This window comes from Pelecanus crispus, unplaced genomic scaffold, assembly GCF_030463565.1.
Source record: "Pelecanus crispus isolate bPelCri1 unplaced genomic scaffold, bPelCri1.pri SCAFFOLD_261, whole genome shotgun sequence".
Classification (NCBI taxonomy): Eukaryota; Metazoa; Chordata; class Aves; order Pelecaniformes; family Pelecanidae; genus Pelecanus; species Pelecanus crispus.
Genome location: NW_027461340.1, coordinates 1 through 21,002, shown reverse-complemented (window position 1 = coordinate 21,002; position 21,002 = coordinate 1). Strand labels below are relative to the sequence as shown.

General features: G+C 70.3%; 2 protein-coding genes across 2 annotated transcripts; one reads left to right on the top strand and one right to left on the bottom strand.

The window, feature by feature from the left end:
- Positions 1-1,697: 1,697 nt before the first annotated feature.
- Positions 1,698-17,137, bottom strand: RABGGTA (Rab geranylgeranyltransferase subunit alpha). The gene is given in 22 exon segments (XM_075727399.1): positions 1,698-1,724; positions 1,726-1,847; positions 2,404-2,491; positions 3,468-3,476; positions 3,478-3,586; positions 4,553-4,680; positions 4,790-4,878; positions 5,137-5,144; positions 5,780-5,860; positions 6,553-6,604; positions 6,749-6,857; positions 7,676-7,777; positions 8,396-8,478; positions 8,589-8,672; positions 9,707-9,773; positions 9,775-9,908; positions 11,644-11,707; positions 11,709-11,811; positions 14,371-14,381; positions 14,383-14,496; positions 15,364-15,465; positions 17,114-17,137. Coding segments are annotated over 22 exon segments (1,710 nt in total).
- A 108-nt stretch (positions 17,138-17,245) lies between these two features.
- Positions 17,246-20,902, top strand: NOP9 (NOP9 nucleolar protein; the record flags this gene model as incomplete). Its single annotated transcript, XM_075727402.1, is given in 7 exon segments — positions 17,246-17,353; positions 17,355-17,376; positions 18,372-18,457; positions 18,459-18,765; positions 19,878-20,018; positions 20,760-20,845; positions 20,847-20,902. Coding segments are annotated over 7 exon segments (806 nt in total), but the record flags the coding sequence as incomplete, so codon positions are not given.
- Positions 20,903-21,002: the final 100 nt, after the last annotated feature.

Sequence of the window (21,002 nt, the reverse complement as noted above, 5' to 3'; positions counted from 1 at the left end):
TAAGCCCAGCTCCCCCCTCCCCAGCCTCCCAGTTTGCCCAGTTACCCCTTCCAGCCACCCCAATACCCCCGACCCCCTCCCCCAGTATCCCCAGTACCCCCCAGTACCCTCCCAGCAGCTCCCAGCACTCCCAGTGCCCCGCGCTCACTGGGGCTGGTAGATCAGGCGAGAGGGGCGTGGCCTCGGGAGGAAGGGGCGGGGCTCACGCAGACCACGCCCCCTCATTGCCCCACAGCGTGGGGTGGGGCCGTGGCTCACTATGTGGCGGGGGGGCCTCGTAGGGCGGGCCAATGGCTCACTATGTGGCAGGGGGGTCTCAGTGTGGGCCAATGGCTCACTATGTGGCAGGGGGGTCTCATAGGGCTGGCCAATGGCTCACTATGTGGCAGGGGGGTCTCAGTGTGGGCCAATGGCTCACTATGTGGCAGGGGGGTCTCAGTGTGGGCCAATGGCTCACTATGTGGCAGGGGGGGTCTCGTGGAATGGCAGAATGGCTCACTATGTGGCAGGGGGTCCCCATGGAATGGCAGACTGGCTCACTATGTAGCAGGAGGGGTCTCATAGGGTGGGCAAGTGGCTCACTATGTGGCAGGGGGGGTCTCATGGAATGGCAGAATGGCTCACTATGTGGCAGGGGGGCCTCATAGGGCTGGCCAATGGCTCACTATGTGGCAGGGGGTCTCATAGGGCTGGCCAATGGCTCACTATGTGGCAGGAGAAGTCTCATAGGGTGGGCCAATGGCTCACTATGTGGCAGGGGGGTCTGATAGGGTGGGCCAATGGTTCACTATGTGGCAGGGGGGTCTCATAGGGCAGGCTAATGGCTCACTATGTGGCAGGGTGAGTCTCAGTGTGGGCCAATGGCTCACTATGTGGCAGGGGGGTCTCATAGGGCTGGCCAATGACTCACTATGTGGCAGGGGCGTCCCGTGGGGTGGGTTACGGCTCACTATATGGCCGAGCGCGCTATGGGGCAGGGCGCCGACAGGTGAGCCGTGGGGCAGGGCTGCCGGCTCACTATTTAGCACCAGGCCCTAGGGGGCGGGGCGGGCTCGCCGGGTTGGGCCCTCTGCGGCCGTCACCATTTGACCGGGGGGCACCTGCGGGGCGGCTCTCTATTTGGCAAAGGGGTGGGGGGGCTCCGGCTGGCTTTTTGTCAGGGCCGGCTCCGTTTTTGGCAAAGCCGCCGCAGGGCAGGGCGGGGGCCGGGGTGACGCAGCCTCCCCACCCCCCCCCCTCCAGGGATTTTTTTCTTTTTTTGGGGGGGGGGGAGGAGGGGGCGGATGAACGGGTCCTGCCGCTGCCCCGCCCCAGCGGCCGGGCCTGGCGGGTTTTGGGTGCCCGGGACGTGCCCGGACGCCTGGGTCCCTCCCGGCCGCCTGGGTCCCCACCCGGCGATGGCGCAAGCGGGCGGCGGTTTTGGGGTTTGGCCCCGATGAGGCAACCGGGGGCGGGGAGGAGGAACTGGGAGGGACGGGGAGAGGCGGGCGCCGGGGTCCCCCGGGGGGGGGAGGGAGCCGCCCCGGGCGCCTGCGTGCCCCCCAAAACCCCCCCCAAGCCCCTCCCGCCCCGACAAACCCCGCCTTAACGTTATTATCGCTTTATTCCGCGGCCCCTTTAAGGGGCGGGGCCGAGCCGCGGAGGGGGGCGGCGACACCGGCAGGGCGGGGGTGGGCGGAGCTCCAGGCACCGGCCAATCAGGCGAGGGTGACGTCGACGCGGGGGGAGGAGCTGAGCCAGGTGGGCGGCGGCCTGGGGCTCGGCGGCCAGGGGGGTCTCGGCCAATCGGAGGCGAGCCAGCCGGGGGCAGGCGGCCAATGGGGCCAGGGCGGAGGCGTGGCTTATGGCTGGAAGGGGTGGAGTCAAGGAGCACACGCCCAAGGAAGCCCCGCCCATTCCTCCTAAGCTCCGCCTCCCGCAGCCCCCCTCCCCAGCCCATTGGTCCCCGTAAGCCCCTCCCCACCCCCCTGTAGCCCCCACCCCCCAAGCCCTCCCGCCCCTCCAAGCCCCGCCCACACCCCCTGTGGGCCCCGCCCACCCCGCTAAAAACCCCACCCCTCACCCGCAGCTCCACCCCCCAGGCCCTTTCAAGCCCCGCCCACCACCCTCAAGCCCCGCCCACGACCCTCAAGCCCCGCCCAACACCTCATTAAGCTCCACCCACGACCCCTCAAACCCCACCCACCACCCTCAAGCCCCTCCCACGAGCCCTCAAGCCCCGCCCACCACCCATCAAGCTCCACCCACGACCCCCTCAAGCCCCGCCCACGGACCCCTCGAGCCCCACCCACCACCCTCAAACCCCGCCCACGACCCCTCGAGCCCCGCCCTCCACCCTTCAAGCCCCTCCCACGACCCCTCAAGCCCCGCCCATCGCCCCTCAAGCCCCGCCCCCCCGGATACGGTTGCCATCGAGACGCAGCTCCTCCAGGCGGGGGAGGGGCGGGAGCCCCCCCAGGGTCGTGATCTTGTTGTGGGACACGTCCAGCACCTGGGGGGGTCACGGGGGGGGCCCGCATGGGTCCCCAATCCCAAAATGCTGGGGGGTCCCCCCTCGGGGGACACCTGGGTCCCCCCAAACCCCGGGGTCCCCCCCCCAGGGCACCTGGGACCCCCCAACGCCCCCCAGGCACCCTGGGTCCCCCCCCAAACCCCGGGGTCCCCCCCCCCTGGGCACCTGGGTCCCCCCCAAACCCCGGGGTCCCCCCCCCCGGGCACCTGGACCCCCCAACGCCCCCCAGGCACCTGGGTCCCCCCCAAACCCCGGGGTCCCCCCCCTGGGCACCTGGGACCCCCCCAACGCCCCCCCAGGCACCTGGGTCCCCCCCAAACCCCGGGGTCCCCCCCCGGGCACCTGGGTCCCCCCCAAACCCCGGGGTCCCCCCCCCGGGCACCTGGGACCCCCCAATGCCCCCCAGGCACCTGGGTCCCCCCCCAAATCCCGGGGGTCCCCCCCCCCGGGCACCTGGGTCCGTCCCCCCCCGGGCACCTGGGACCCCCCAACCCCCCCCCGGGCACCTGGGTCCCCCCAAACCCCAGGGTCCCCCCCAACCCTCGGGGTCCCCCCCCCCGGGCACCTGGGTCCCCCCAAACCCCAGGGTCCCCCCCCAACCCTCGGGGGTCCCCCCCCCCCGGGCACCTGGGTTCCCCCAAACCCCGGGTTCCCCCCCCCCCATCACCTGGATACCCCCCCAAACCCCGGGGTCCCCCCCCAACCCCCGGGGTCCCCCCCCCTGGGCACCTGGGTTCCCCCAAACCCCGGGGTCCCCCCCCAACCCCTGGAGTCCCCCCCCCGGGCACCTGGGTTCCCCCAAACCCCGGGGTCCCCCCCCCCCCCCCCCCCCCCCCAAACCCCAGGGTCCCCCCCGAAACACTGGGGTCCCCTCCCCAAACCCCGGGGTCGCCCCCCGGGCACCTGGGTCCCCCCCAAAAACCCCCGGGGTCCCCCCCAAGCCCGGGGGTCGCACCTGCAGGCGCCCGCAGCCCCCCCAGGGCGGGGGGGCAGCCCCCCCAGGCGGGTTTGCGGGGCAGCTCCAGGTGCGTCACCAGCGCCATGTGCTCCAGCAGCGGCAGCAGGCCTCAGCGCCTGGGGGCGGGGGCCGGGCCGAGGGGGGCGGGGCCCGCCGGGGGCCACGCCCCGTTAGCCCCACCCACACCCCCAGGCACTTCAAGCCCCTCCCACCCGCTGGAGAGCCCCGCCTCCTCGCCCCCTGGCCACACCCCCTTTAAGCTGTGCTCCCTCAAGCCCCTCCCACTGCCTTAACCCCCGCCCCTTCAGGCCACACCCCCTTCCAAGATGCCCCACCCCCCCTTCTCCTAGGCTCCTCCTTCCCCTCAAGCCCCTCCCCACTCCCTTAGCCCCACCCCTTCAGGCCACACCCCCTCTCAGATGCCCCACCCCCCAGTGTCCTAGGCTCCTCCTTCCCCTCAAGCCCCTCCCACCCCACGCCCCTCCCATGCAACCCCAAGCTCCTCCCACTCCCTTAGCCCCGCCCACTCCACCCACACCCCCTCTCAGATGCCCCACCCCCATTTCCCCAGGCTCCTCCTTCCCCTCAAGCCCCTCCCACTCCTTTAGCCCCACCCCCTCCAAGATGCCCCGCCCACATTCCCCTAAGCCCCCCCCTTCCCCTCAAGCCCCTCCCACCCCACTCCAAGCCCCTCCCATGCAACCCAAGCTCCTCCCACTCCCTTAGCCCCCGCCCACTCCAGGCCACACCCCCTCCCAGCTGCCCCACTCCTATTTCCCCCCAGGCTCCTGCTTCCCCTCAAGCCCCTCCCACTGCTTTAGCCCCACCCCTTCAGGCCACACCCCCTTCAGGACACCCCCGCCCCCATTCCCCGAGGCTCCCCCTTCCCCTCAAGCCCCTCCCACCCCACCCTAAGCCCCTCCCACTCCCTTAGCCCCCACCCACTCAGGCCACACCCCCTCCGGAACACCCCACCCCCATTCCCCCAGGCTCCTCCTTCCCCTCAAGCCCCTCCCACCCCAGCCCTGCCCCTTCAGGCCCCGCCCCCCTCCAGCCCCACCCTTTCAGGCCCCGCCCCCTACCTTCCCGGGAGGCGGAGCCTGAGGGCGCCGCCCGGCCCCGCCCTCGCGCCGCAGCAGCACGCCCAGCGCGCCGCCTCCGCCCGCGAGGCCACGTCGGCCACGAAGCCGCGGCGCAGCGGGTCCGCCTCCTGGGGGGGGGGGGGGGGGGGGGGGGGGGGGGGGGGGGGGGCGGGGGTCACAGCCGGCCCTGCCCCCCCCCCGCCCGCCCCGCCCCCCTCCCCGCGAAGCCCCGCCCACCTGCAGCGCCCGCAGGCAGCGCCGCGTCTCCTCCGCGTGGGCCAGGGGGTCCAGGGCCGACAGCAGCAGCACCAGCGTCAGCAGGCAGCCTGCCCCCCCCCGCGGGGTCAGGGGGGGACACCGGGGGGGGCAGGGGGGGACCCCAGGGCGCGGGGGGGGACACCGGGGGGGCGGGGGGGAGCCTGGGGTCTGGGGGGGGGGGACCCCGGGGTTGGGGGGGGGGGACCCTGGGGCCTGGGGGCGACCCCGGGGGCGGGGGGGGGGGACCCTGGGGGTTGGGGGAGCACACCGGGGGGCGGGGGGGGGGCCCTGGGGTCTGGGGGGGACCCCGGGGGGCATGGGGGGACCCCGGGATCTGGGGGGGACCCCGGGGGACAAGGGGGGACCCCGGTGGGTGTGGGGGGGACCCTGGGGTGTGGGAGGGACTCGGGAGGGCGGGGGGGGGGGGACCCTGGGGTCTGGGGGGGGACCCCTGGGGGTGGGAGGGGGGGGGCCCTGGGGTGTGGGGGGGCACCCCGGGGTCTGGGGGGGGACCCTGGGGGCAGGGGGGGGACCCCGGGAGGCGGGGGGGGCACCCTGGGGGCAGGGGGGGGACCCTGGGGTCAGGGGGGGCACCCCGGGGGGCAGGGGGGGGACCCCCGGGGGGGCAGGGGGGGGGACCCTGGGGGTCTGGGGGCACCCTGGGGGCATGTGGGGACCCCTGGGGGGTGGGAGGGGGGGCCCCTGGGGGTGTGGGGGGCACCCCGGGGTCTGGGGGGGGGACCCCTGGGGGCAGGGGGGAGACCCCGGGAGGCGGGGGGGGGGGACCCTGGGGTGTGGGGGCACCCTGGGGTCTGGGGGCACCCTGGGGGGCAGGGGGGGGACCCTGGGGGGCGGGTTGGGGGTGCCCCCCGGGGTTTGGGGGCCCCCTGGGGGCAGGTTGGGGGGTCCCCGGGGGTCTGGGGGCCCCCCGGGGCGGGGTCGGGGGCCGCGGGCGCTCACCGCGGCTGCGGGGGCTCCAGCTCCAGCAGCTGCCGGCACATCTGCACCTGCGCCTGCAGCACCGAGGCCTCGGCCACGCCCACCTCGGGCCTGGGGGGGCGGGGCTTAGGCGGGGGGGCGGGGCCTAGACCCAGGGGGGAGGGGGCCTAGACCCGGGGGGGAGGGGCCTGGTGCTCCACCTCGGGCCTGTGGGTGGGGCTTAGGCTCGGGGGGCGGGGGCCCAGACCCGGGGGGCGGGTCCTTGGGGCTCCACCTCGGGCCTGGGGGCGGGGGCCTAGACCCGGGGGGGGGCGGGGGCCTAGACCCCGGGGGGGGGGCGGGGGCCTAGACCCGGGGGGGGGGCGGGGCCTAGACCCGGGGGGGGGGGCGGGGGCCTAGACCCGGGGGGGGCGGGGCCTAGACCCCGGGGGGGGGCGGGGCCTGGTGCTCCACCTCGGGCCTGGGGGTGGGGCTTAGGCTCGGGGGCGGGGGCCCAGACCCGGGGGGCGGGGTCCTTGGGGCTCCACCTCAGGCCTGGGGGCGGGGCCTAGACCCGGGGGGGGGCGGGGGCCTAGACCCGGGGGGGGCGGGGGCCTAGACCCGGGGGGGGGTGGGTCCCTGGTGCTCCACCAGGGGGCTGAGTGCACCCAAGGGGCGGGGCTTAACCAAGGGGGGCGTGGCCCCGGGGGGAGTGGGCGGAGCTTGGGTGGAGGGGAGGAGCCTGCTGCCCGGAGGGGGCGTGGCCAGCAGGCGGGGCTGTGGGGAAAGGGGCGGGGGCTTAAGGAGGTAGGGGCGGGGCTTACCAGAAGAGCTCGCGGGCTACGATTGGTTCCTGCCACCATGCCTCGTCCTCATCTAGGAGAGAAGGGGCGTGGCTAGAGCAGGGGCGTGGCCCGAATGGGGGCGTGGCTTACAGGGGGAAGGGGGCGTGGCTTGCTAGAGCAGGGCGTGGCCCGAATGGGGCGTGGCTTACAGGGGGAAGGGGGCGTGGCTTCCCACCTGGCAGCAGCGTCACCTCGTGGTGGGCGGGGTCAGGCTCCCAGGTGACCCGGAAGTGGAGGCGGGGCCGGGCAGGGGGCGGAGCCAGGCCCAGGGGGAGGTCGCAGAGCTGCCGCTCCCGTTAAGGAACAGCATTTGGGGGGGACCCCATGGGTGGGGGGGGGGACCCTGGCATTTGGGGGGACCCCCAGGGGTCTGGGGGGGGACCCCAGCATTTGGGGGGGACCCCATGGGTGGGAGGGGGGACCCCAGCATTTGGGGGGGACCCAGGGTCTGGGGGGGGACCCTGGCATTTTGGGGGGACCCCATGGGTGGGAGGGGACCCCCGGCCATTTGGGGGGGACCCCCAGGGGTCTGGGGGGGGGACCCCGTGGTTGGGAGGGGGGACCCAGGGATCTGGGGGGGGACCCCAGCATTTGGGGGGGGACCCCGGCATTTTGGGGGGGACCCCGTGGGTGGGAGGGGACCCCGGCATTTGGGGGGGACCCCAGCATTTGGGGGGAGACCCCGTGGGTGGGGGGGGGGACCCCAGCATTTGGGGGGACCCAGGGTCTGGGGGTGGACCCCGGCATTTTGGGGGGACCCAGACATTTGGGGGGGGGACCCCGGCATTTGGGGGGGGACCCCATGATTGGGAGGGGGGACCCAGACAATTGGGGGGACCCCAGCATGTGGGGGGGGGACCCAGGCATTTGGGGGGGGGACCCCGGCATTTGGGGGGGGACCCCATGGTTGGGAGGGGACCCCAGCATTTGGGGGGGACCCAGGGATCTGGGGGGGGGACCCAGGGATCCGGGAAGGGGACCCCAGCACCCAGGAGGAGACCCAGATGTTTGGGGGGGACCCCAGCGTTTGGGAGGGGACCCCAGCACCCAGGAGGGGACCCCAGACATTTGGGGGGGGGACCCCGGGGGTCCGGGCGGATACCCAGGTGTGGCTGGGGCGTGGCCGCCCCTCCCCCGAGCGCCACGCCCCTTCCAGCGCGGAGCCGTCCAGCGTCGCCGTCAGCGCCGAGCTCCCCGCCCCAACCTGCCGCAGCCAGGCGTCGGGGCAAGGGGGCACCCAGGGGTCCGGGGGGGCACCCGGGGGCTGGGGGGGGACCCGGGGGGCTGGGGGGCACCCAGGGGCTGGGGGGGGACCCAGGGGGCTGGGAGAGGGGACCCCAGGGGTTGGGGGAGACCCGGGGGTCTGGGGGGGGACCCAGGGGGCTGGGGGGCACCCAGGGGCTGGGGGGGGACCTGAGGGGCTGGGGGGGGACCCGGGGGGCTGGGAGAGGGGACCCAGGGGTTGGGGGAGACCCGGGGGTCTGGGGGGGGACCCGGGGATCCAGGAGGGGGACCCAGGGGTGCGGGAGAGGGGGACCCAGGGGTTTGGGAGAGGGGGTGCCCAGGGGTTTGGGGGGGGGTGCCCAGGGGTGCGGGAGAGGGGGACCCAGGGGTTTGGGGGGGGTACCCAGGGGTTGGGGGGGGACCCAGGGGTCCGGGGAGGGGGACCCAGGGGTTTGGGGAGGGGGTACCCAGGGGTCCGGGAGAGGGGGACCCAGGGGTCTGGGGAGGGGGACCCAGGGGTCCGGGAGAGGGGGACCCAGGGGTCTGGGGAGGGGGACCCAGGGGTCCGGGGGAGGGGGACCCAGGGGTCCGGGCTCACCATGACGGGGCGGGAGAACGTCACCGCCAGCGTCGCGTCCTCCCGGTTGACGTAGAGGCAGAGAATCCTCGGTGGCGGGGACGCTGCCGGGGGCGGGGGGAGACCCAGAGCGTTCAGGGTGGGTCCCAGGGGTCCGGAGGGGACCCCGGAATTCGGGAGGGACCCCGGAATTCGGGAGGGGGACCCGGCGTACCGCGGGAGAGGATGCAGCGCAGGTAGACCCAGGCGCTCTGGTCGTTGGGGTCGGTGAAGACGGCGTTCTGCACCAGCTCCAGCTCTGCGGGGGGCAAGGGCGGGCAGCGAGGGGACCCCGGAGTCCGGGAGGGGACCCCGGCACCCAGGAGGGGACCCCAGAGTCCAGGAGGGGACGCCAGAGTCCAGGAGGGGACCCCTGCACCCAGGAGGGGACCCTGGAGTTCAGGAGGGGACCCCCGCACCCGGGAGGGGACCCCCAGCACCCGGGAGGGGACCCCGGAGTTCAGGAGGGGACCCCAGCACCGGGGAGGGGACCCCAGCACCGGGGAGGGGACCCCAGAGTCCGGGGAGGGGACCCCAGAGTCCGGGGAGGGGACCCCCGCACCCGGGAGGGGACCCCCAGCACCCGGGAGGGGACCCCGGAGTTCAGGAGGGGACCCCCGCACCCGGGAGGGGACCCCCAGCACCGGGGAGGGGACCCTGGAGTTCAGGAGGGGACCCCCGCACCCGGGAGGGGACCCCGGAGTCCGGGAGGGGACCCCGGAGTTCAGGAGGGGACCCCAGCACCGGGGAGGGGACCCCAGAGTCCGGGGAGGGGACCCTGGAGTTCAGGAGGGGACCCCAGCACCGGGGAGGGGACCCCCAGCACCCGGGAGGGGACCCCCGCACCCGGGAGGGGACCCCGGAGTCCGGGAGGGGACCCCGGAGTCCGGGAGGGGACCCCAGCACTGGGGAGGGGACCCCAGAGTCCGGGGAGGGGACCCTGGAGTTCAGGAGGGGACCCCCGCACCCGGGAGGGGACCCCCAGCACCGGGGAGGGGACCCTGGAGTTCAGGAGGGGACCCCAGCACCGGGGAGGGGACCCTGGAGTCCGGGAGGGGACCCCCCGCACCCGGGAGGGGACCCCCAGCACCCGGGAGGGGACCCTGGAGTTCAGGAGGGGACCCCAGCACCGGGGAGGGGACCCCAGAGTCCGGGAGGGGACCCCAGAGTCCGGGAGGGGACCCCGGGAGGGGGACCCCAGCACCCCAGAGGGGACTCCCGCACCCGGGAGGGGACCCCGGCGTTTTGGAACGCTGTTTTTTTTTTTTTTTTTTTTCGGTTCCCCGGCCTCACCCGTCTGCAGGCGGTGCACGGGCAGCGCCCCTGCCCCGCTCCCGGCGGATCCCGGGCTCCGGGCGGGGAGCCAGCAGCCGGCCCCGGTGGTGCCAGGCGGAGAAGTTGGAGAAGTCGCGGCTGAGCAGGGCCCCGGCGAAGGCCAGCTCGGCCTCGGGGTCTTCCTCGGCCGCCAGCGCCCGGCGGTGCTCCCCGGCGTGGACTGAGGGGCCACCGGTAAGGACCAGTGGGTGCTGGTGCCCCCCGCGAGCCCTTTAACCCCATCCCAGTAGCTCCCAGTATAAACCAGTAACCCTCTCTACGCAAAAAACCCCCTCCTGCTACGATTTAACAACTCACAAAGTGCTTTCGCCAGCTCCCAGTATAAACCAGTAACCTTTTCCACCAAAAAAACTCACTCTCAGTGCAGCCTAGCAACCCCCAGACTGCCTTCTACCATCTCCCAGTATAAACCAGTAACCTTTTCCACCAAAAAACTCACTCTCAGTGCAGTCTAGCAACCCCCAGACTGCCTCCCTACCATCTCCCAGTATAAACCAGTAACCTTTTCCATCAAAAAACTCCCTCCCAGTGCAACCTAGCAACTCCCAGACTGCCTGCTACCATCTCCCAGTATAAACCAGTAACCTTTTCCACCAAAAAACTCACTCTCAGTGCAGCTAGCAACCGCCAGACTGCCTCCTACCATCTCCCAGTATAAACCAGTAACCTTTTCCAACCAAAACCCCAGTCCTGCTATGGTTTAACAACCCCCAAACTGCCTTTGTCATCTCCCAGTATAAACCAGTAACGTTTTCTACCCAAAAACTCATCCCTGCTATGCTTTAAGAACTCCCTGAGCGTCTTTTGCCAGCTGCCAGTATAAACCAGTAAGACTTTCCACTCACAAACCCGCTCCTGGTACAATCTAACAGCCCTCAAACTGCCTTTGCCATCTCCCAGTATAAACCAGTAACGTTTTCTCCCCAAAAAACCCACTCCTACTACGGTTTAAGAACTTCCAGGCTGTGTTTTGCAGCTCCCAGTATAAACCAGGAACCCTTTCCACCCGAAAAAACCCCTTGTACTATGGTTTAACAAGCCCCAGGCTACATTCCGCTAGCTTCCAGTATAAACCAGTAACTTTTTCTACCCATAAAATGTGTCCTACTGTGGTTTAACAATTCCCAGACTGCGTTCTGCCTGTTCCCAGTATAAACCAGTAACCTTTTCCAGCTTATAACCTGCTCCTAGTACATTCTAACAACCCCCACGCTGCCTTCCGCCAGCTCCCAGTATAAACCAGTAACAGTTTCCACCCAAACACTCGCTCCTATTATGACTTAACAGCCCTCAGACTACGTTCCACTAACTCCCAGTATAAACCAGTAACGTTTTTTCACCCCAAAACTCACTCCTACTATGGCTTAAGAACCCCCAGGCTGTCTTCTGCCTGCTCCCAGTATAAACCAGTAACTCTCTCCACCCAAAAACCCGCTCCTATTACGGCTTAACAACCCTCGGACTACGTCCCACCAGCTCCCAGTATAAACCAGTAACAGTTTCCACCCAAAACCCGCTCCTATTACGGCTTAACAACCCTCAGACTACGTCCTACCAGCTCCCAGTATAAACCAGTAACCCCCTCCACCCAAAACCCCGCTCCTATTACGGCCTCAAGACCCCTCCCAGCAGCCCCCAAACCCTCCTCCCAGTCTGTCCCAGCACAAACCAGTGCCTCTCGCCTTCCCCCAACCCCAAACCAGTACAAACCAGTATAAACCAGTACCCTCTAAGGCGCAAATTCCGGCTTTAAACCCCCGCCCCAGCGCCCCCCAGCGCCCCCCCCAGGGTGCCCCCAGGGTGCCCCGAGCCCCCCCCCCAGTGCCCGCAGCCCCCCCCCCCGGCCCCCCCAGCCCCCTCCCAGTCCGTCCCAGTCCGTCCCAGTCCGTGCTCACAGTTGCGGGGGTCGGCGGCCAGCAGGCGGTCGCAGAAGGCGCGCTCGGCGGCGGCGGGGGGGGGGCGCGGGGGCGCGGCGCAGCACCCAGCCCCGGTGGTGCCAGGCCCCGTAGGATTTGGGGTTCACCCCCAGGCACCCCCCCACGAAGGCCAGCTCCCCCGGCACCCTGCGGGGACCCCGGCAGCCGCCCAGTACGCACCAGTGCCCACCAGTGCCCACCAGTGCCGCCCGGTGCCCGCACCGCTGCCCCAAAGCCCCTCCCGGTACCCCCCCAGTGCCCCCAAACCCCCTCCCAGTAACCCCCCAGTGCCCCAAAGCCCCTCCCAGTACCCCAAACCCCCTCCCAGTAACCCCCAGTACCCCCAAACCCTCTCCCAGTAACCCCCAGTGCCCCCAAACCCCCTCCCGGTAACCTCCCAGTGCCCCAAATCCCCTCCCAGTAACCCCAAACCCTCTCCCAGTAACCCCCCGATACCCCCAAACCCCCTCCCAGTAACCCCCAGTGCCCCCAAACCCCCTCCCAGTAACCCCCAGTGCCCCCAAACCCCCTCCCAGTAACCCCAGTGCCCCCAAACCCCCTCCCGGTAACCTCCCAGTGCCCCAAATCCCCTCCCAGTAACCCCAAACCCTCTCCCAGTAACCCCCAGTGCCCCCAAACCCCCTCCCGGTAACCCCCCAGTGCCCCAAATCCCCTCCCAGTACCCCCAAACCCTCTCCCAGTAACCCCCAGTGCCCCCAAACCCCCTCCCGGTAACCTCCCAGTGCCCCAAAATCCCCTCCCAGTAACCCCAAGCCCTCTCCCAGTAACCCCCAGTACCCCCAAACCCCCTCCCAGTAACCCCCCAGTGCCCCAAATCCCCTCCCAGTAACCCCAAACCCTCTCCCAGTAACCCCCAGTGCCCCCAAACCCCCCTCCCGGTAACCTCCCAGTGCCCCAAATCCCCTCCCAGTAACCCCAAGCCCTCTCCCAGTAACCCCCAGTACCCCCAAACCCCCTCCCGGTAACCCCGCCCAGTGCCCCAAATCCCCTCCCAGTACCCCCAAACCCTCTCCCAGTAACCCCCAGTGCCCCCAAACCCCCCTCCCGGTAACCCCCCAGTGCCCCAAAGCCCCTCCCAGTAACCCCAAACCCCCTCCCAGTAACACCCAGTACCCCCAAACCCTCTCCCAGTAACCTCCCAGTGCCCCAAAGCCCCTCCCAGTACCCCCAAACCCTCTCCCAGTAACCCCCAGTGCCCCCAAACCCCCTCCCGGTAACCTCCCAGTGCCCCAAAGCCCCTCCCAGTAACCCCAAACCCTCTCCCAGTAACCCCCAGTGCCCCCAAACCCCCTCCCGGTAACCTCCCAGTGCCCCAAAGCCCCTCCCAGTACCCCCAAACCCTCTCCCAGTAACCCCCAGTGCCCCCAAACCCCCTCCCAGTAACCCCCCAGTGCTCCCCAGTACCCAAAGCCCCTCCCAGTAACCCCCCCAGTGCTCCGAAATCCCCTCCCAGTCTCTGCTAATCCCTTCCCAGTCCCTCCCAGTACCTGCAAATCCCTTCCCAGTCCCTCCCAGTCCCCGCACGTCCCCCTCCCAGTCCCTCCCAGTCCCTGCTAATCCCCTCCCAGTCCCTCCCAGTCCCCGCTAATCCCTTCCCAGTCCCTCCCAGTCCCCGCACGTCCCCTCCCAGTCCCTCCCAGTCCCTGCTAATCCCCTCCCAGTCCCTCCCAGTCCCCGCTAATCCCTTCCCAGTCCCTCCCAGTCCCCGCACGTCCCCTCCCAGTCCCTCCCAGTCCCCGCACGTCCCCTCCCAGTCCCTCCCAGTCCCCGCACGTCCCCCTCCCAGTGCCCCCCAGTCCCCGCTAATCCCCTCCCAGTGCCCCCCAGTCCCCGCTAATCCCCTCCCAGTGCCTCCCAGTGCCCCCCAGTCCCCGCTAATCCCCTCCCGGTGCCTCCCAGTGCCTCCCAGTCCCCGCACGTCCCCTCCCAGTCCCTCCCAGTGCCCCCCAGTCCCTGCTAATCCCCTCCCAGTGCCCCCCAGTGCCCCCCCAGTCCCCGCTAATCCCCCTCCCAGTGCCCCCCAGTGCCCCCCAGTCCCTGCTAATCCCCTCCCAGTGCCCCCCAGTCCCTGCTAATCCCCTCCCAGTGCCCCCCAGTCCCTGCTAATCCCCTCCCAGTGCCCCCCAGTCCCTGCTAATCCCCCTCCCAGTGCCCCCCAGTCCCTGCTAATCCCCTCCCAGTGCCCCCCAGTGCCCCCCAGTCCCTGCTAATCCCCTCCCAGTGCCCCCCAGTCCCCGCTAATCCCCTCCCAGTGCCTCCCAGTCCCCGCTAATCCCCTCCCAGTGCCTCCCAGTCCCCGCACGTCCCCTCCCAGTGCCCCCCCAGTCCCCGCTAATCCCCTCCCAGTGCCTCCCAGTCCCCGCTAATCCCCTCCCAGTGCCCCCCAGTCCCCGCTAATCCCCTCCCAGTGCCTCCCAGTGCCCCCAGTCCCCGCTAATCCCCTCCCAGTGCCTCCCAGTGCCCCCCAGTCCCCGCTAATCCCCTCCCAGTGCCCCCCAGTCCCCCCGCTAATCCCCTCCCAGTGCCCCCCAGTGCCCCCCCAGTCCCCGCACGCCCCCTCCCAGTGCCCCCCAGTCCCCGCACGCCCCCTCCCAGTGCCCCCCCAGTCCCCGCTAATCCCCTCCCAGTGCCCCCCAGTCCCCCACACGCCCCCTCCCAGTGCCTCCCAGTGCCCCCAGTCCTGACCAGTCGGCGGGGGCCGGGGGGCAGGGCGCGGCGCCGCAGGTTCCAGCAGGTGCCCACGTCGGGGTTGGCCGCCAGCACCGCGCCCGTCAGCGCCAGCGCCTCCGCATCCAGCTCGCCCCGCGCCCGCTGGGGCGGAGGGCAAAGGTCAGGGGGGCACCGCGGGGGCGGGGGTCGGCCCGGGGGCAGGGGTCACCGGCGCCCACGCGGGGGGGGGGCCAAGGGGTCGGGGCCGGAGGTCGGGGCAGCTGGGGTCAGAGGTTGGGGGGCAACCGGGGTCAGAGGTCGGGGGGCAGCTGGGGTCAGAGGCAGCTGGGGTCAGAGGTCGGGGCAGCCACGGTCAGAGGTCAGGGCAGGCAAGGTCAGAGATCGGGGGGGCAGCCGGGGTCAGAGATCAGGGGGCAGCCGGGGGTCGGAGGTCAGGGGGCAGCTGGGGTCAGGGGGCAGCTGGGATCACAGGTCGGGGGCAGACGGGGTCAGAGATCAGGGCAGGCGGGGGTCAGAGATCAGGGGCAGGCGGGGGTCAGAGGTCAGGGGCAGGCGGGGGTCAGAGGTCGGGGGCAGGCGGGGGTCAGAGGTCGGGGGCAGCCGCGGTCAGGGGGCAGCTGGGGTCAGAGGTCGGGGGCAGCTGGGGTCAGAGGTCGGGGGCAGCCGGGGGCAGAGGTCGGGGGGCAGCCGGGGGCAGAGGTCGGGGGGCAGCCGGGGGCAGGGGGCAGCTGGGGTCGGAGGTCGGGGGCAGATGGGGTCAGAGATCAGGGCAGGCGGGGGTCAGAGGTCAGGGGCAGCCGGGGGCAGAGGTCGGGGGCAGCCGCGGTCAGGGGGCAGCTGGGGTCAGAGGTCAGGGGCAGCCGGGGGCAGAGGTCGGGGGCAGCCGCGGTCAGGGGGGCAGCTGGGGTCAGAGGTCGGGGGCAGCTGGGGTCAGAGGTCAGGGGCAGCCGGGGGGCAGAGGTCGGGGGCAGAGATCGGGGGCAGGCAGGGTCAGAGGTCAGAGGTCACCTTCTCCAGCAGGGTGGCCATGGCGGAGCGGTAGAGGCGGAGCTTCTCCTCCCGCTGCCGGCGGCGGGCGGCGTCCGGGGGGCGGAGCTTCAGGCGGCCGTGCTGCAAGGCAGTGGGGGGCACCGGGGGGTCACAGGGGTGGGAGGGACTGGGAGGGACTGGGGGGCACTGGAGAGGGACTGGGGGGCACTAGGGGTCATTGGGGAGGGCTGGGAGAGCGCTGGGAAGGACTGGGGAGGACCAGGGGGGTGACTGGGAGCACTGGGAAGGACCAGAGGGGTGACTGGGAGCACTGGGAAGGACCAAGGGGGCGATCGGGATTACTGGGAAGGACCAGGGGGGTCACTGGGAGGGTAACTGGGAGCACTGGGAGCACGGGGAAGGACCAGGGGGGTGAATGGGAGCACTGGGAGGCACTGGGAAGGACCAGGGGGCTCACTGGGAGCACTGGGAAGGACCAGGGGGTCACTGGGAGGGTGACTGGGAGCACTGGGAAGGACGAGGGGGGTCACTGGGAGGGTAACTGGGAGGACTGGAAAGGACCAGGGGGGTGAATGGGAGCACTGGGAGCACTGGGAAGGGCCAGGGGGCTCACTGGGAAGGACCGGGGGGCTCACTGGGAGCACTGGGAAGGACCGGGGGGTGACTGGGAGGGTGACTGGGAGCACTGGGAAGGACCGGGGGGTGACTGGGAAGGACGAGGGGGGTCACTGGGAGCACTGGGAAGGACCGGGGGGGTCACTGGGAAGGACGAGGGGGGTGACTGGGAGCACTGGGAGCACTGGGAAGGACCGGGGGGTGACTGGGAAGGACGAGGGGGGTGACTGGGAGCACTGGGAAGGACCGGGGGGGTGACTGGGAGCACTGGGAAGGACCGGGGGGTGACTGGGAAGGACGAGGGGGGTCACTGGGAGCACTGGGAAGGACCGGGGGGTGACTGGGAAGGACGAGGGGGGTCACTGGGAGCACTGGGAAGGACCGGGGGGGTCACTGGGAAGGACGAGGGGGGTGACTGGGAGCACTGGGAGCACTGGGAAGGACCGGGGGGTGACTGGGAAGGACGAGGGGGGTGACTGGGAGCACTGGGAAGGACCGGGGGGGTGACTGGGAGCACTGGGAAGGACCGGGGGGTGACTGGGAAGGACGAGGGGGGTCACTGGGAGCACTGGGAAGGACCGGGGGGTGACTGGGAAGGACGAGGGGGGTCACTGGGAGCACTGGGAAGGACCGGGGGGGTCACTGGGAAGGACGAGGGGGGTGACTGGGAGCACTGGGAGCACTGGGAAGGACCGGGGGGTGACTGGGAAGGACGAGGGGGGTGACTGGGAGCACTGGGAAGGACCGGGGGGGTGACTGGGAGCACTGGGAAGGACCGGGGGGTGACTGGGAAGGACGAGGGGGGTGACTGGGAGCACTGGGAAGGACCGGGGGGTGACTGGGAGGGTCACTGGGAGCACTGGGAGCACTGGGGTGCCGCGGTGCACCACGGGACAGCGGGGTCCATCCCGGGGGGGCGCTCCCTCACCATGGCGACGTCCGGGGGGGCTCCGGCTCCTGCGGGAGGAGAGCGGGGTCAGGGCCCGGGGGGCTCCCAGCCCCCCACCCCCCACCGGGGGGCTCCCGGGGGGCTCCCAGCCCCCCCCCCCCGTGAACGGGAACGAACCGGAGCCGGCGGCCGCGGGCGGGTCCGGGGCGGCGCAAGGGCTGCCGGGAGATGAGGGGGGCGGAGCCGCGGGGCACGCTGGGATACACCGCGGCAGCCGGGCGCCGCCATTTTGTGCCCCTCGCCGGCCACCGTAGGTGGTGGGCGGGGTCAGCGCGGCGCTTCCGGTCTGCCCCGCGCGGTGCATGCTGGGGAAGCGGCGGCCTCAGCTCCTCCGCCATGGGGGTGCGGCGGGGGGCCCGCGGTGAGGCCGGCCCGGGCCTGGGGCCGCGGCTGGAGCCCGAGGCCGCCGGGTATTTCCGACGGGCTCTGGAGATGCTGCAGGAGGGGCTTGAGCCCGGAGGAGCTCGGTGAGGGGCGGGCGTGGGGGGGGTTTTGGGGGGGCTGTGAGGGGGGTTTGGGGGGGGGGCCCTGAGGGGGGTTGGCGGGAATTCGAGGGGAGTCGGGGCTCCCTCAGGGGTTTCTGGAGTCTGCGAGGAGATTTGGGGGGTCCCTGCGGGGGCTTTGGGGGGGTGAGCATATATTACAGCATCATGAGGGGTTTTGGGGGGGTCTGTAAGGTGATCTAGAGGGATTTTGGGGCTCCCTGAGGGGTTTTGGGGGTCTGTGAGCATATATTACAGCATCATGAGGGGTTTGGGGGGGTCTGTAAGGAGATCTAGAGGGGGTTTTGGGGCTCCCTGAGGGGTTTTGGGGGTCTGTGAGCGTATATTACAGCATCATGAGGGGTTTGGGGGGGTCTGTAAGGTGATCTAGACGGGATTTTGGGGCTCCCTGAGGGGTTTTGGGGGTCTGTGAGCACATGTTGTAGCATCATGAGGGGGTTTTGGGGATCTGTAAGAGATCTAGAGGGGTTTGGGGGCTTCCTGAGGGGGTTTTGGGGGTCTGTGAACGTATATTACAGGATTATGAGGGGTTTGGGGGGTCTGTAAGTGGATCTAGAGGGATTTTGAAGGGTTTTGGTGCTCCCTGAGGTGTTTTGTTTTTAGGGTCTGTGAGGAGATCTGCGGGCTCCCTGAGGTGTTTTGGGGGGCCTGCGAATGTATATTGCAGCATTATGAGACGTTTTTGAGGGTCCGTAAGTGGATCTGGAGGGATTTTGAAGGGATCTGGGGGGCTCCCTGAGGGGGGGTTTGGGGGTCTGTGAGCAGGTTTGGAGAAATCCTGAGGGGCTTTGGGTGTGTTTGGGGTTGCCGTGCCATTCTTGGCGGGGGATGCGTTTAGGCCATCGGGGCTAAATAATTACGTTTTGCGGGATTGTTTGAATTTGCGACGCTGATGTATGTTTTTAAGGCTAATTCAAGCATTTTTTTTTTTTTTTTTTCTGTTTTTCGCCCTCTCACAGGCCTTTTCACCCCCAACGTGCTGGCGGAGGCCGCAGCCGCGGGGCCGGGGGTGGCCCTGGACCCGAGGGGGTCGCGGGTGCTGCAGGGCGCTGCTGCCCCAGGCCCCCCTGGCTCTGCTGGGGCGGGTGCTGCCCCCCTTGGTGGTGGGGGGCCTGGGGGGGCCGGCGGGGCACCCGCTGGGGGCCCGGGTGCTGGAGGCTGCCCTGGGGCGGGTGCTGCCCGCCCTGGGGGAAGCCGTGGGGCAGGTGGAGGAAGCCGTGGGGCAGGTGGAGGAAGCCGTGGGGCAGCTGGCGGCGGCGGTGAGGGGTGACCTGGTGGCTTTCGCCCGGCACCCGGCCGGCAGCTTCGTGGTGCGGGCGCTGCTGCGGGTGCTGGGGGGCACCCCGGGGGCAGGTGAGGCGCTTGGGGGGGGTGGGGTCTGGGGGAGGTTTTGGGGGCCTCTGGGGGAGGTTTTGGGGGCCTCTGGGGGAGGTTTTGGGGGCCTCTGGGGGAGGGTTTTGGGGGGTCTGGGGGAGGTTTTGGGGGGTCTGGGGGAGGTTTGGGGGCTCTGGGGGGCGATTGGGGGCCTCTGGGGGAGGTTTTGGGGGGGTCTGGGGGAGGTTTGGGGGCTCTGGGGGGGCGATTGGGGGCTCTGGAGGGGCGATTGGGGCTCTGGGGGAGGTTTGGGGGCTCTGGAGGGGCGATTGGGGGGGTCTGGGGGGGCAATTGGGGGCTCTGGGGGAGGTTTGGGGGCTCTGGGGGGCAATTGGGGGGGTCTGGGGGCAATTGGGGGCCTCTGGGGAGGTTTGGGGGCTCTGGGGGGCGATTGGGGGCCTCTGGGGGAGGTTTTGGGGGCCTCTGGGGGAGGTTTTTGGGGGTCAGTGGGGCAGCAGAGGAGGCTGGGGGCACACCTGGGGGGGGTCTAAAGGGGCATTTGGAGGGCTCTGGGGGGCGATTGGGAAAGGTTTGGGGGCTCTGGGGGGGGCGATTGGGGGCTCTGGGGGGCAATTGGGGGGTCTGGGGAGCTTTGGGGGCTCTGGGGGGGCGATTGGGGGGCTCTGGGGGGGCAATTGGGGGGGTCTGGGGGGGGCAATTGGGGGGTCTGGGGGGGCGATTTGGGGGCTCTGGGGGGCAATTGGGGGGTCTGGGGGCAATTGGGGGCTCTGGGGGAGGTTTGGGGGCTCTGGGGGCAATTGGGGGGTCTGGGGGCAATTGGGGGGGTCTGGGGGAGGTTTGGGGGCTCTGGGGGCAATTGGGGGGTCTGGGGGCAATTGGGGGGTCTGGGGGAGGTTTGGGGGCTCTGGGGGGCAATTGGGGGGTCTGGGGGCAATTGGGGGGTCTGGGGGGAGGTTTGGGGGCTCTGGGGGGCAATTGGGGGGTCTGGGGGGCAATTGGGGGGTCTGGGGGAGGTTTGGGGGCTCTGGGGGTGTCAGAGGAGGCGGGGCCACAGCTGGGGGGCATTTGGGGGGGTCAGCGGAGGGCAGTTGGGGGGGGTTGCCCCTGCCCTCCCCGCTCTGTACCCCCAGGAGTCCCTCAGCTGCCCCCCCGCAGGGGCGGAGCCAAAGGCCAAGGGGGCGGAGCCAACACTCGAGGGGGCGGAGCTTCCCCCCCTCCTTCCCCGCCCCTCCTGGGGCAATTAGCTGACGCCTTCGAGGAGCATCTGCCCTGTAAGTGCCCCGGACCCCCTAATTACCCCCCTAATTACCCCCCTGGACCCCTAATTACCCCCCTAATTACCCCCTGGACCCCTAATTACCCCAAAACCCCCCTAATTACCCCCCTGTTTACCCCCAGACCCCCTCATTACCCCCCCTAATTACCCCCCCGGACCCCCTAGTTACCCCCCTAATTACCCCCCGCCCGGACCCCCTAATTATCCCCCTAATTACCCCCCCAAACCCCCTAATTACCCCCCCTGTTTACCCCCAGACCCCCTCATTACCCCCCCTAATTACCCCCCGGACCCCCTAATTACCCCCCCTAATTATCCCTGGACCCCCTAATTATCCCCGGACCCCCTAATTATCCCCCTAATTACCCCCAGACTCCCTAATTATCCCCCTAATTACCTCTGGACTCCTTAATTACCCCCCCTGTTTACCCCCCAGACCCCCTAATTACTGCCCTATTTACCCCCCGGAACCCCTAATTACTGCCCTAGTTACCCCCAGACCCCCTAGTTACCCCCAGACCCCCTAATTACCCCCCTAATTACCCCCAGACCCCCTAATTACCCCCCCTGTTTACCCCCAGACCCCCTAATTACCCCCCTGTTTACCCCCAGGCCCCCTAATTACCCCCCCTAATTACCCCCAGGCCCCCTAATTACCCCCCTAATTACCCCCAGACCCCCTAATTACCCCCAGACCCCCTAATTACCCCTAATTACCCCCCTTGCTCCCCTCCAGCCCTGCTGTCCCCAGCCGGCGCCAGCCTCTGCCTGCAGGTGGCGCTGGAGGTGCTGCACCGCAGCCAATCGCCCGCCTGCTCCCGCCCTCTGCACCGCGCTCATTGGCCAGCTGGCTCCGCCCAGCCCCGCCTCTGCTGAGAGGTGAGCTCCCATTGGGCCCCGCCGGGGGAATTGGGCGTTGGGGGTGCTGATTGGCTAGCTGGCTCTGAGGGTGCGCCTCCATTGGCTGAGAGGCCTTTGG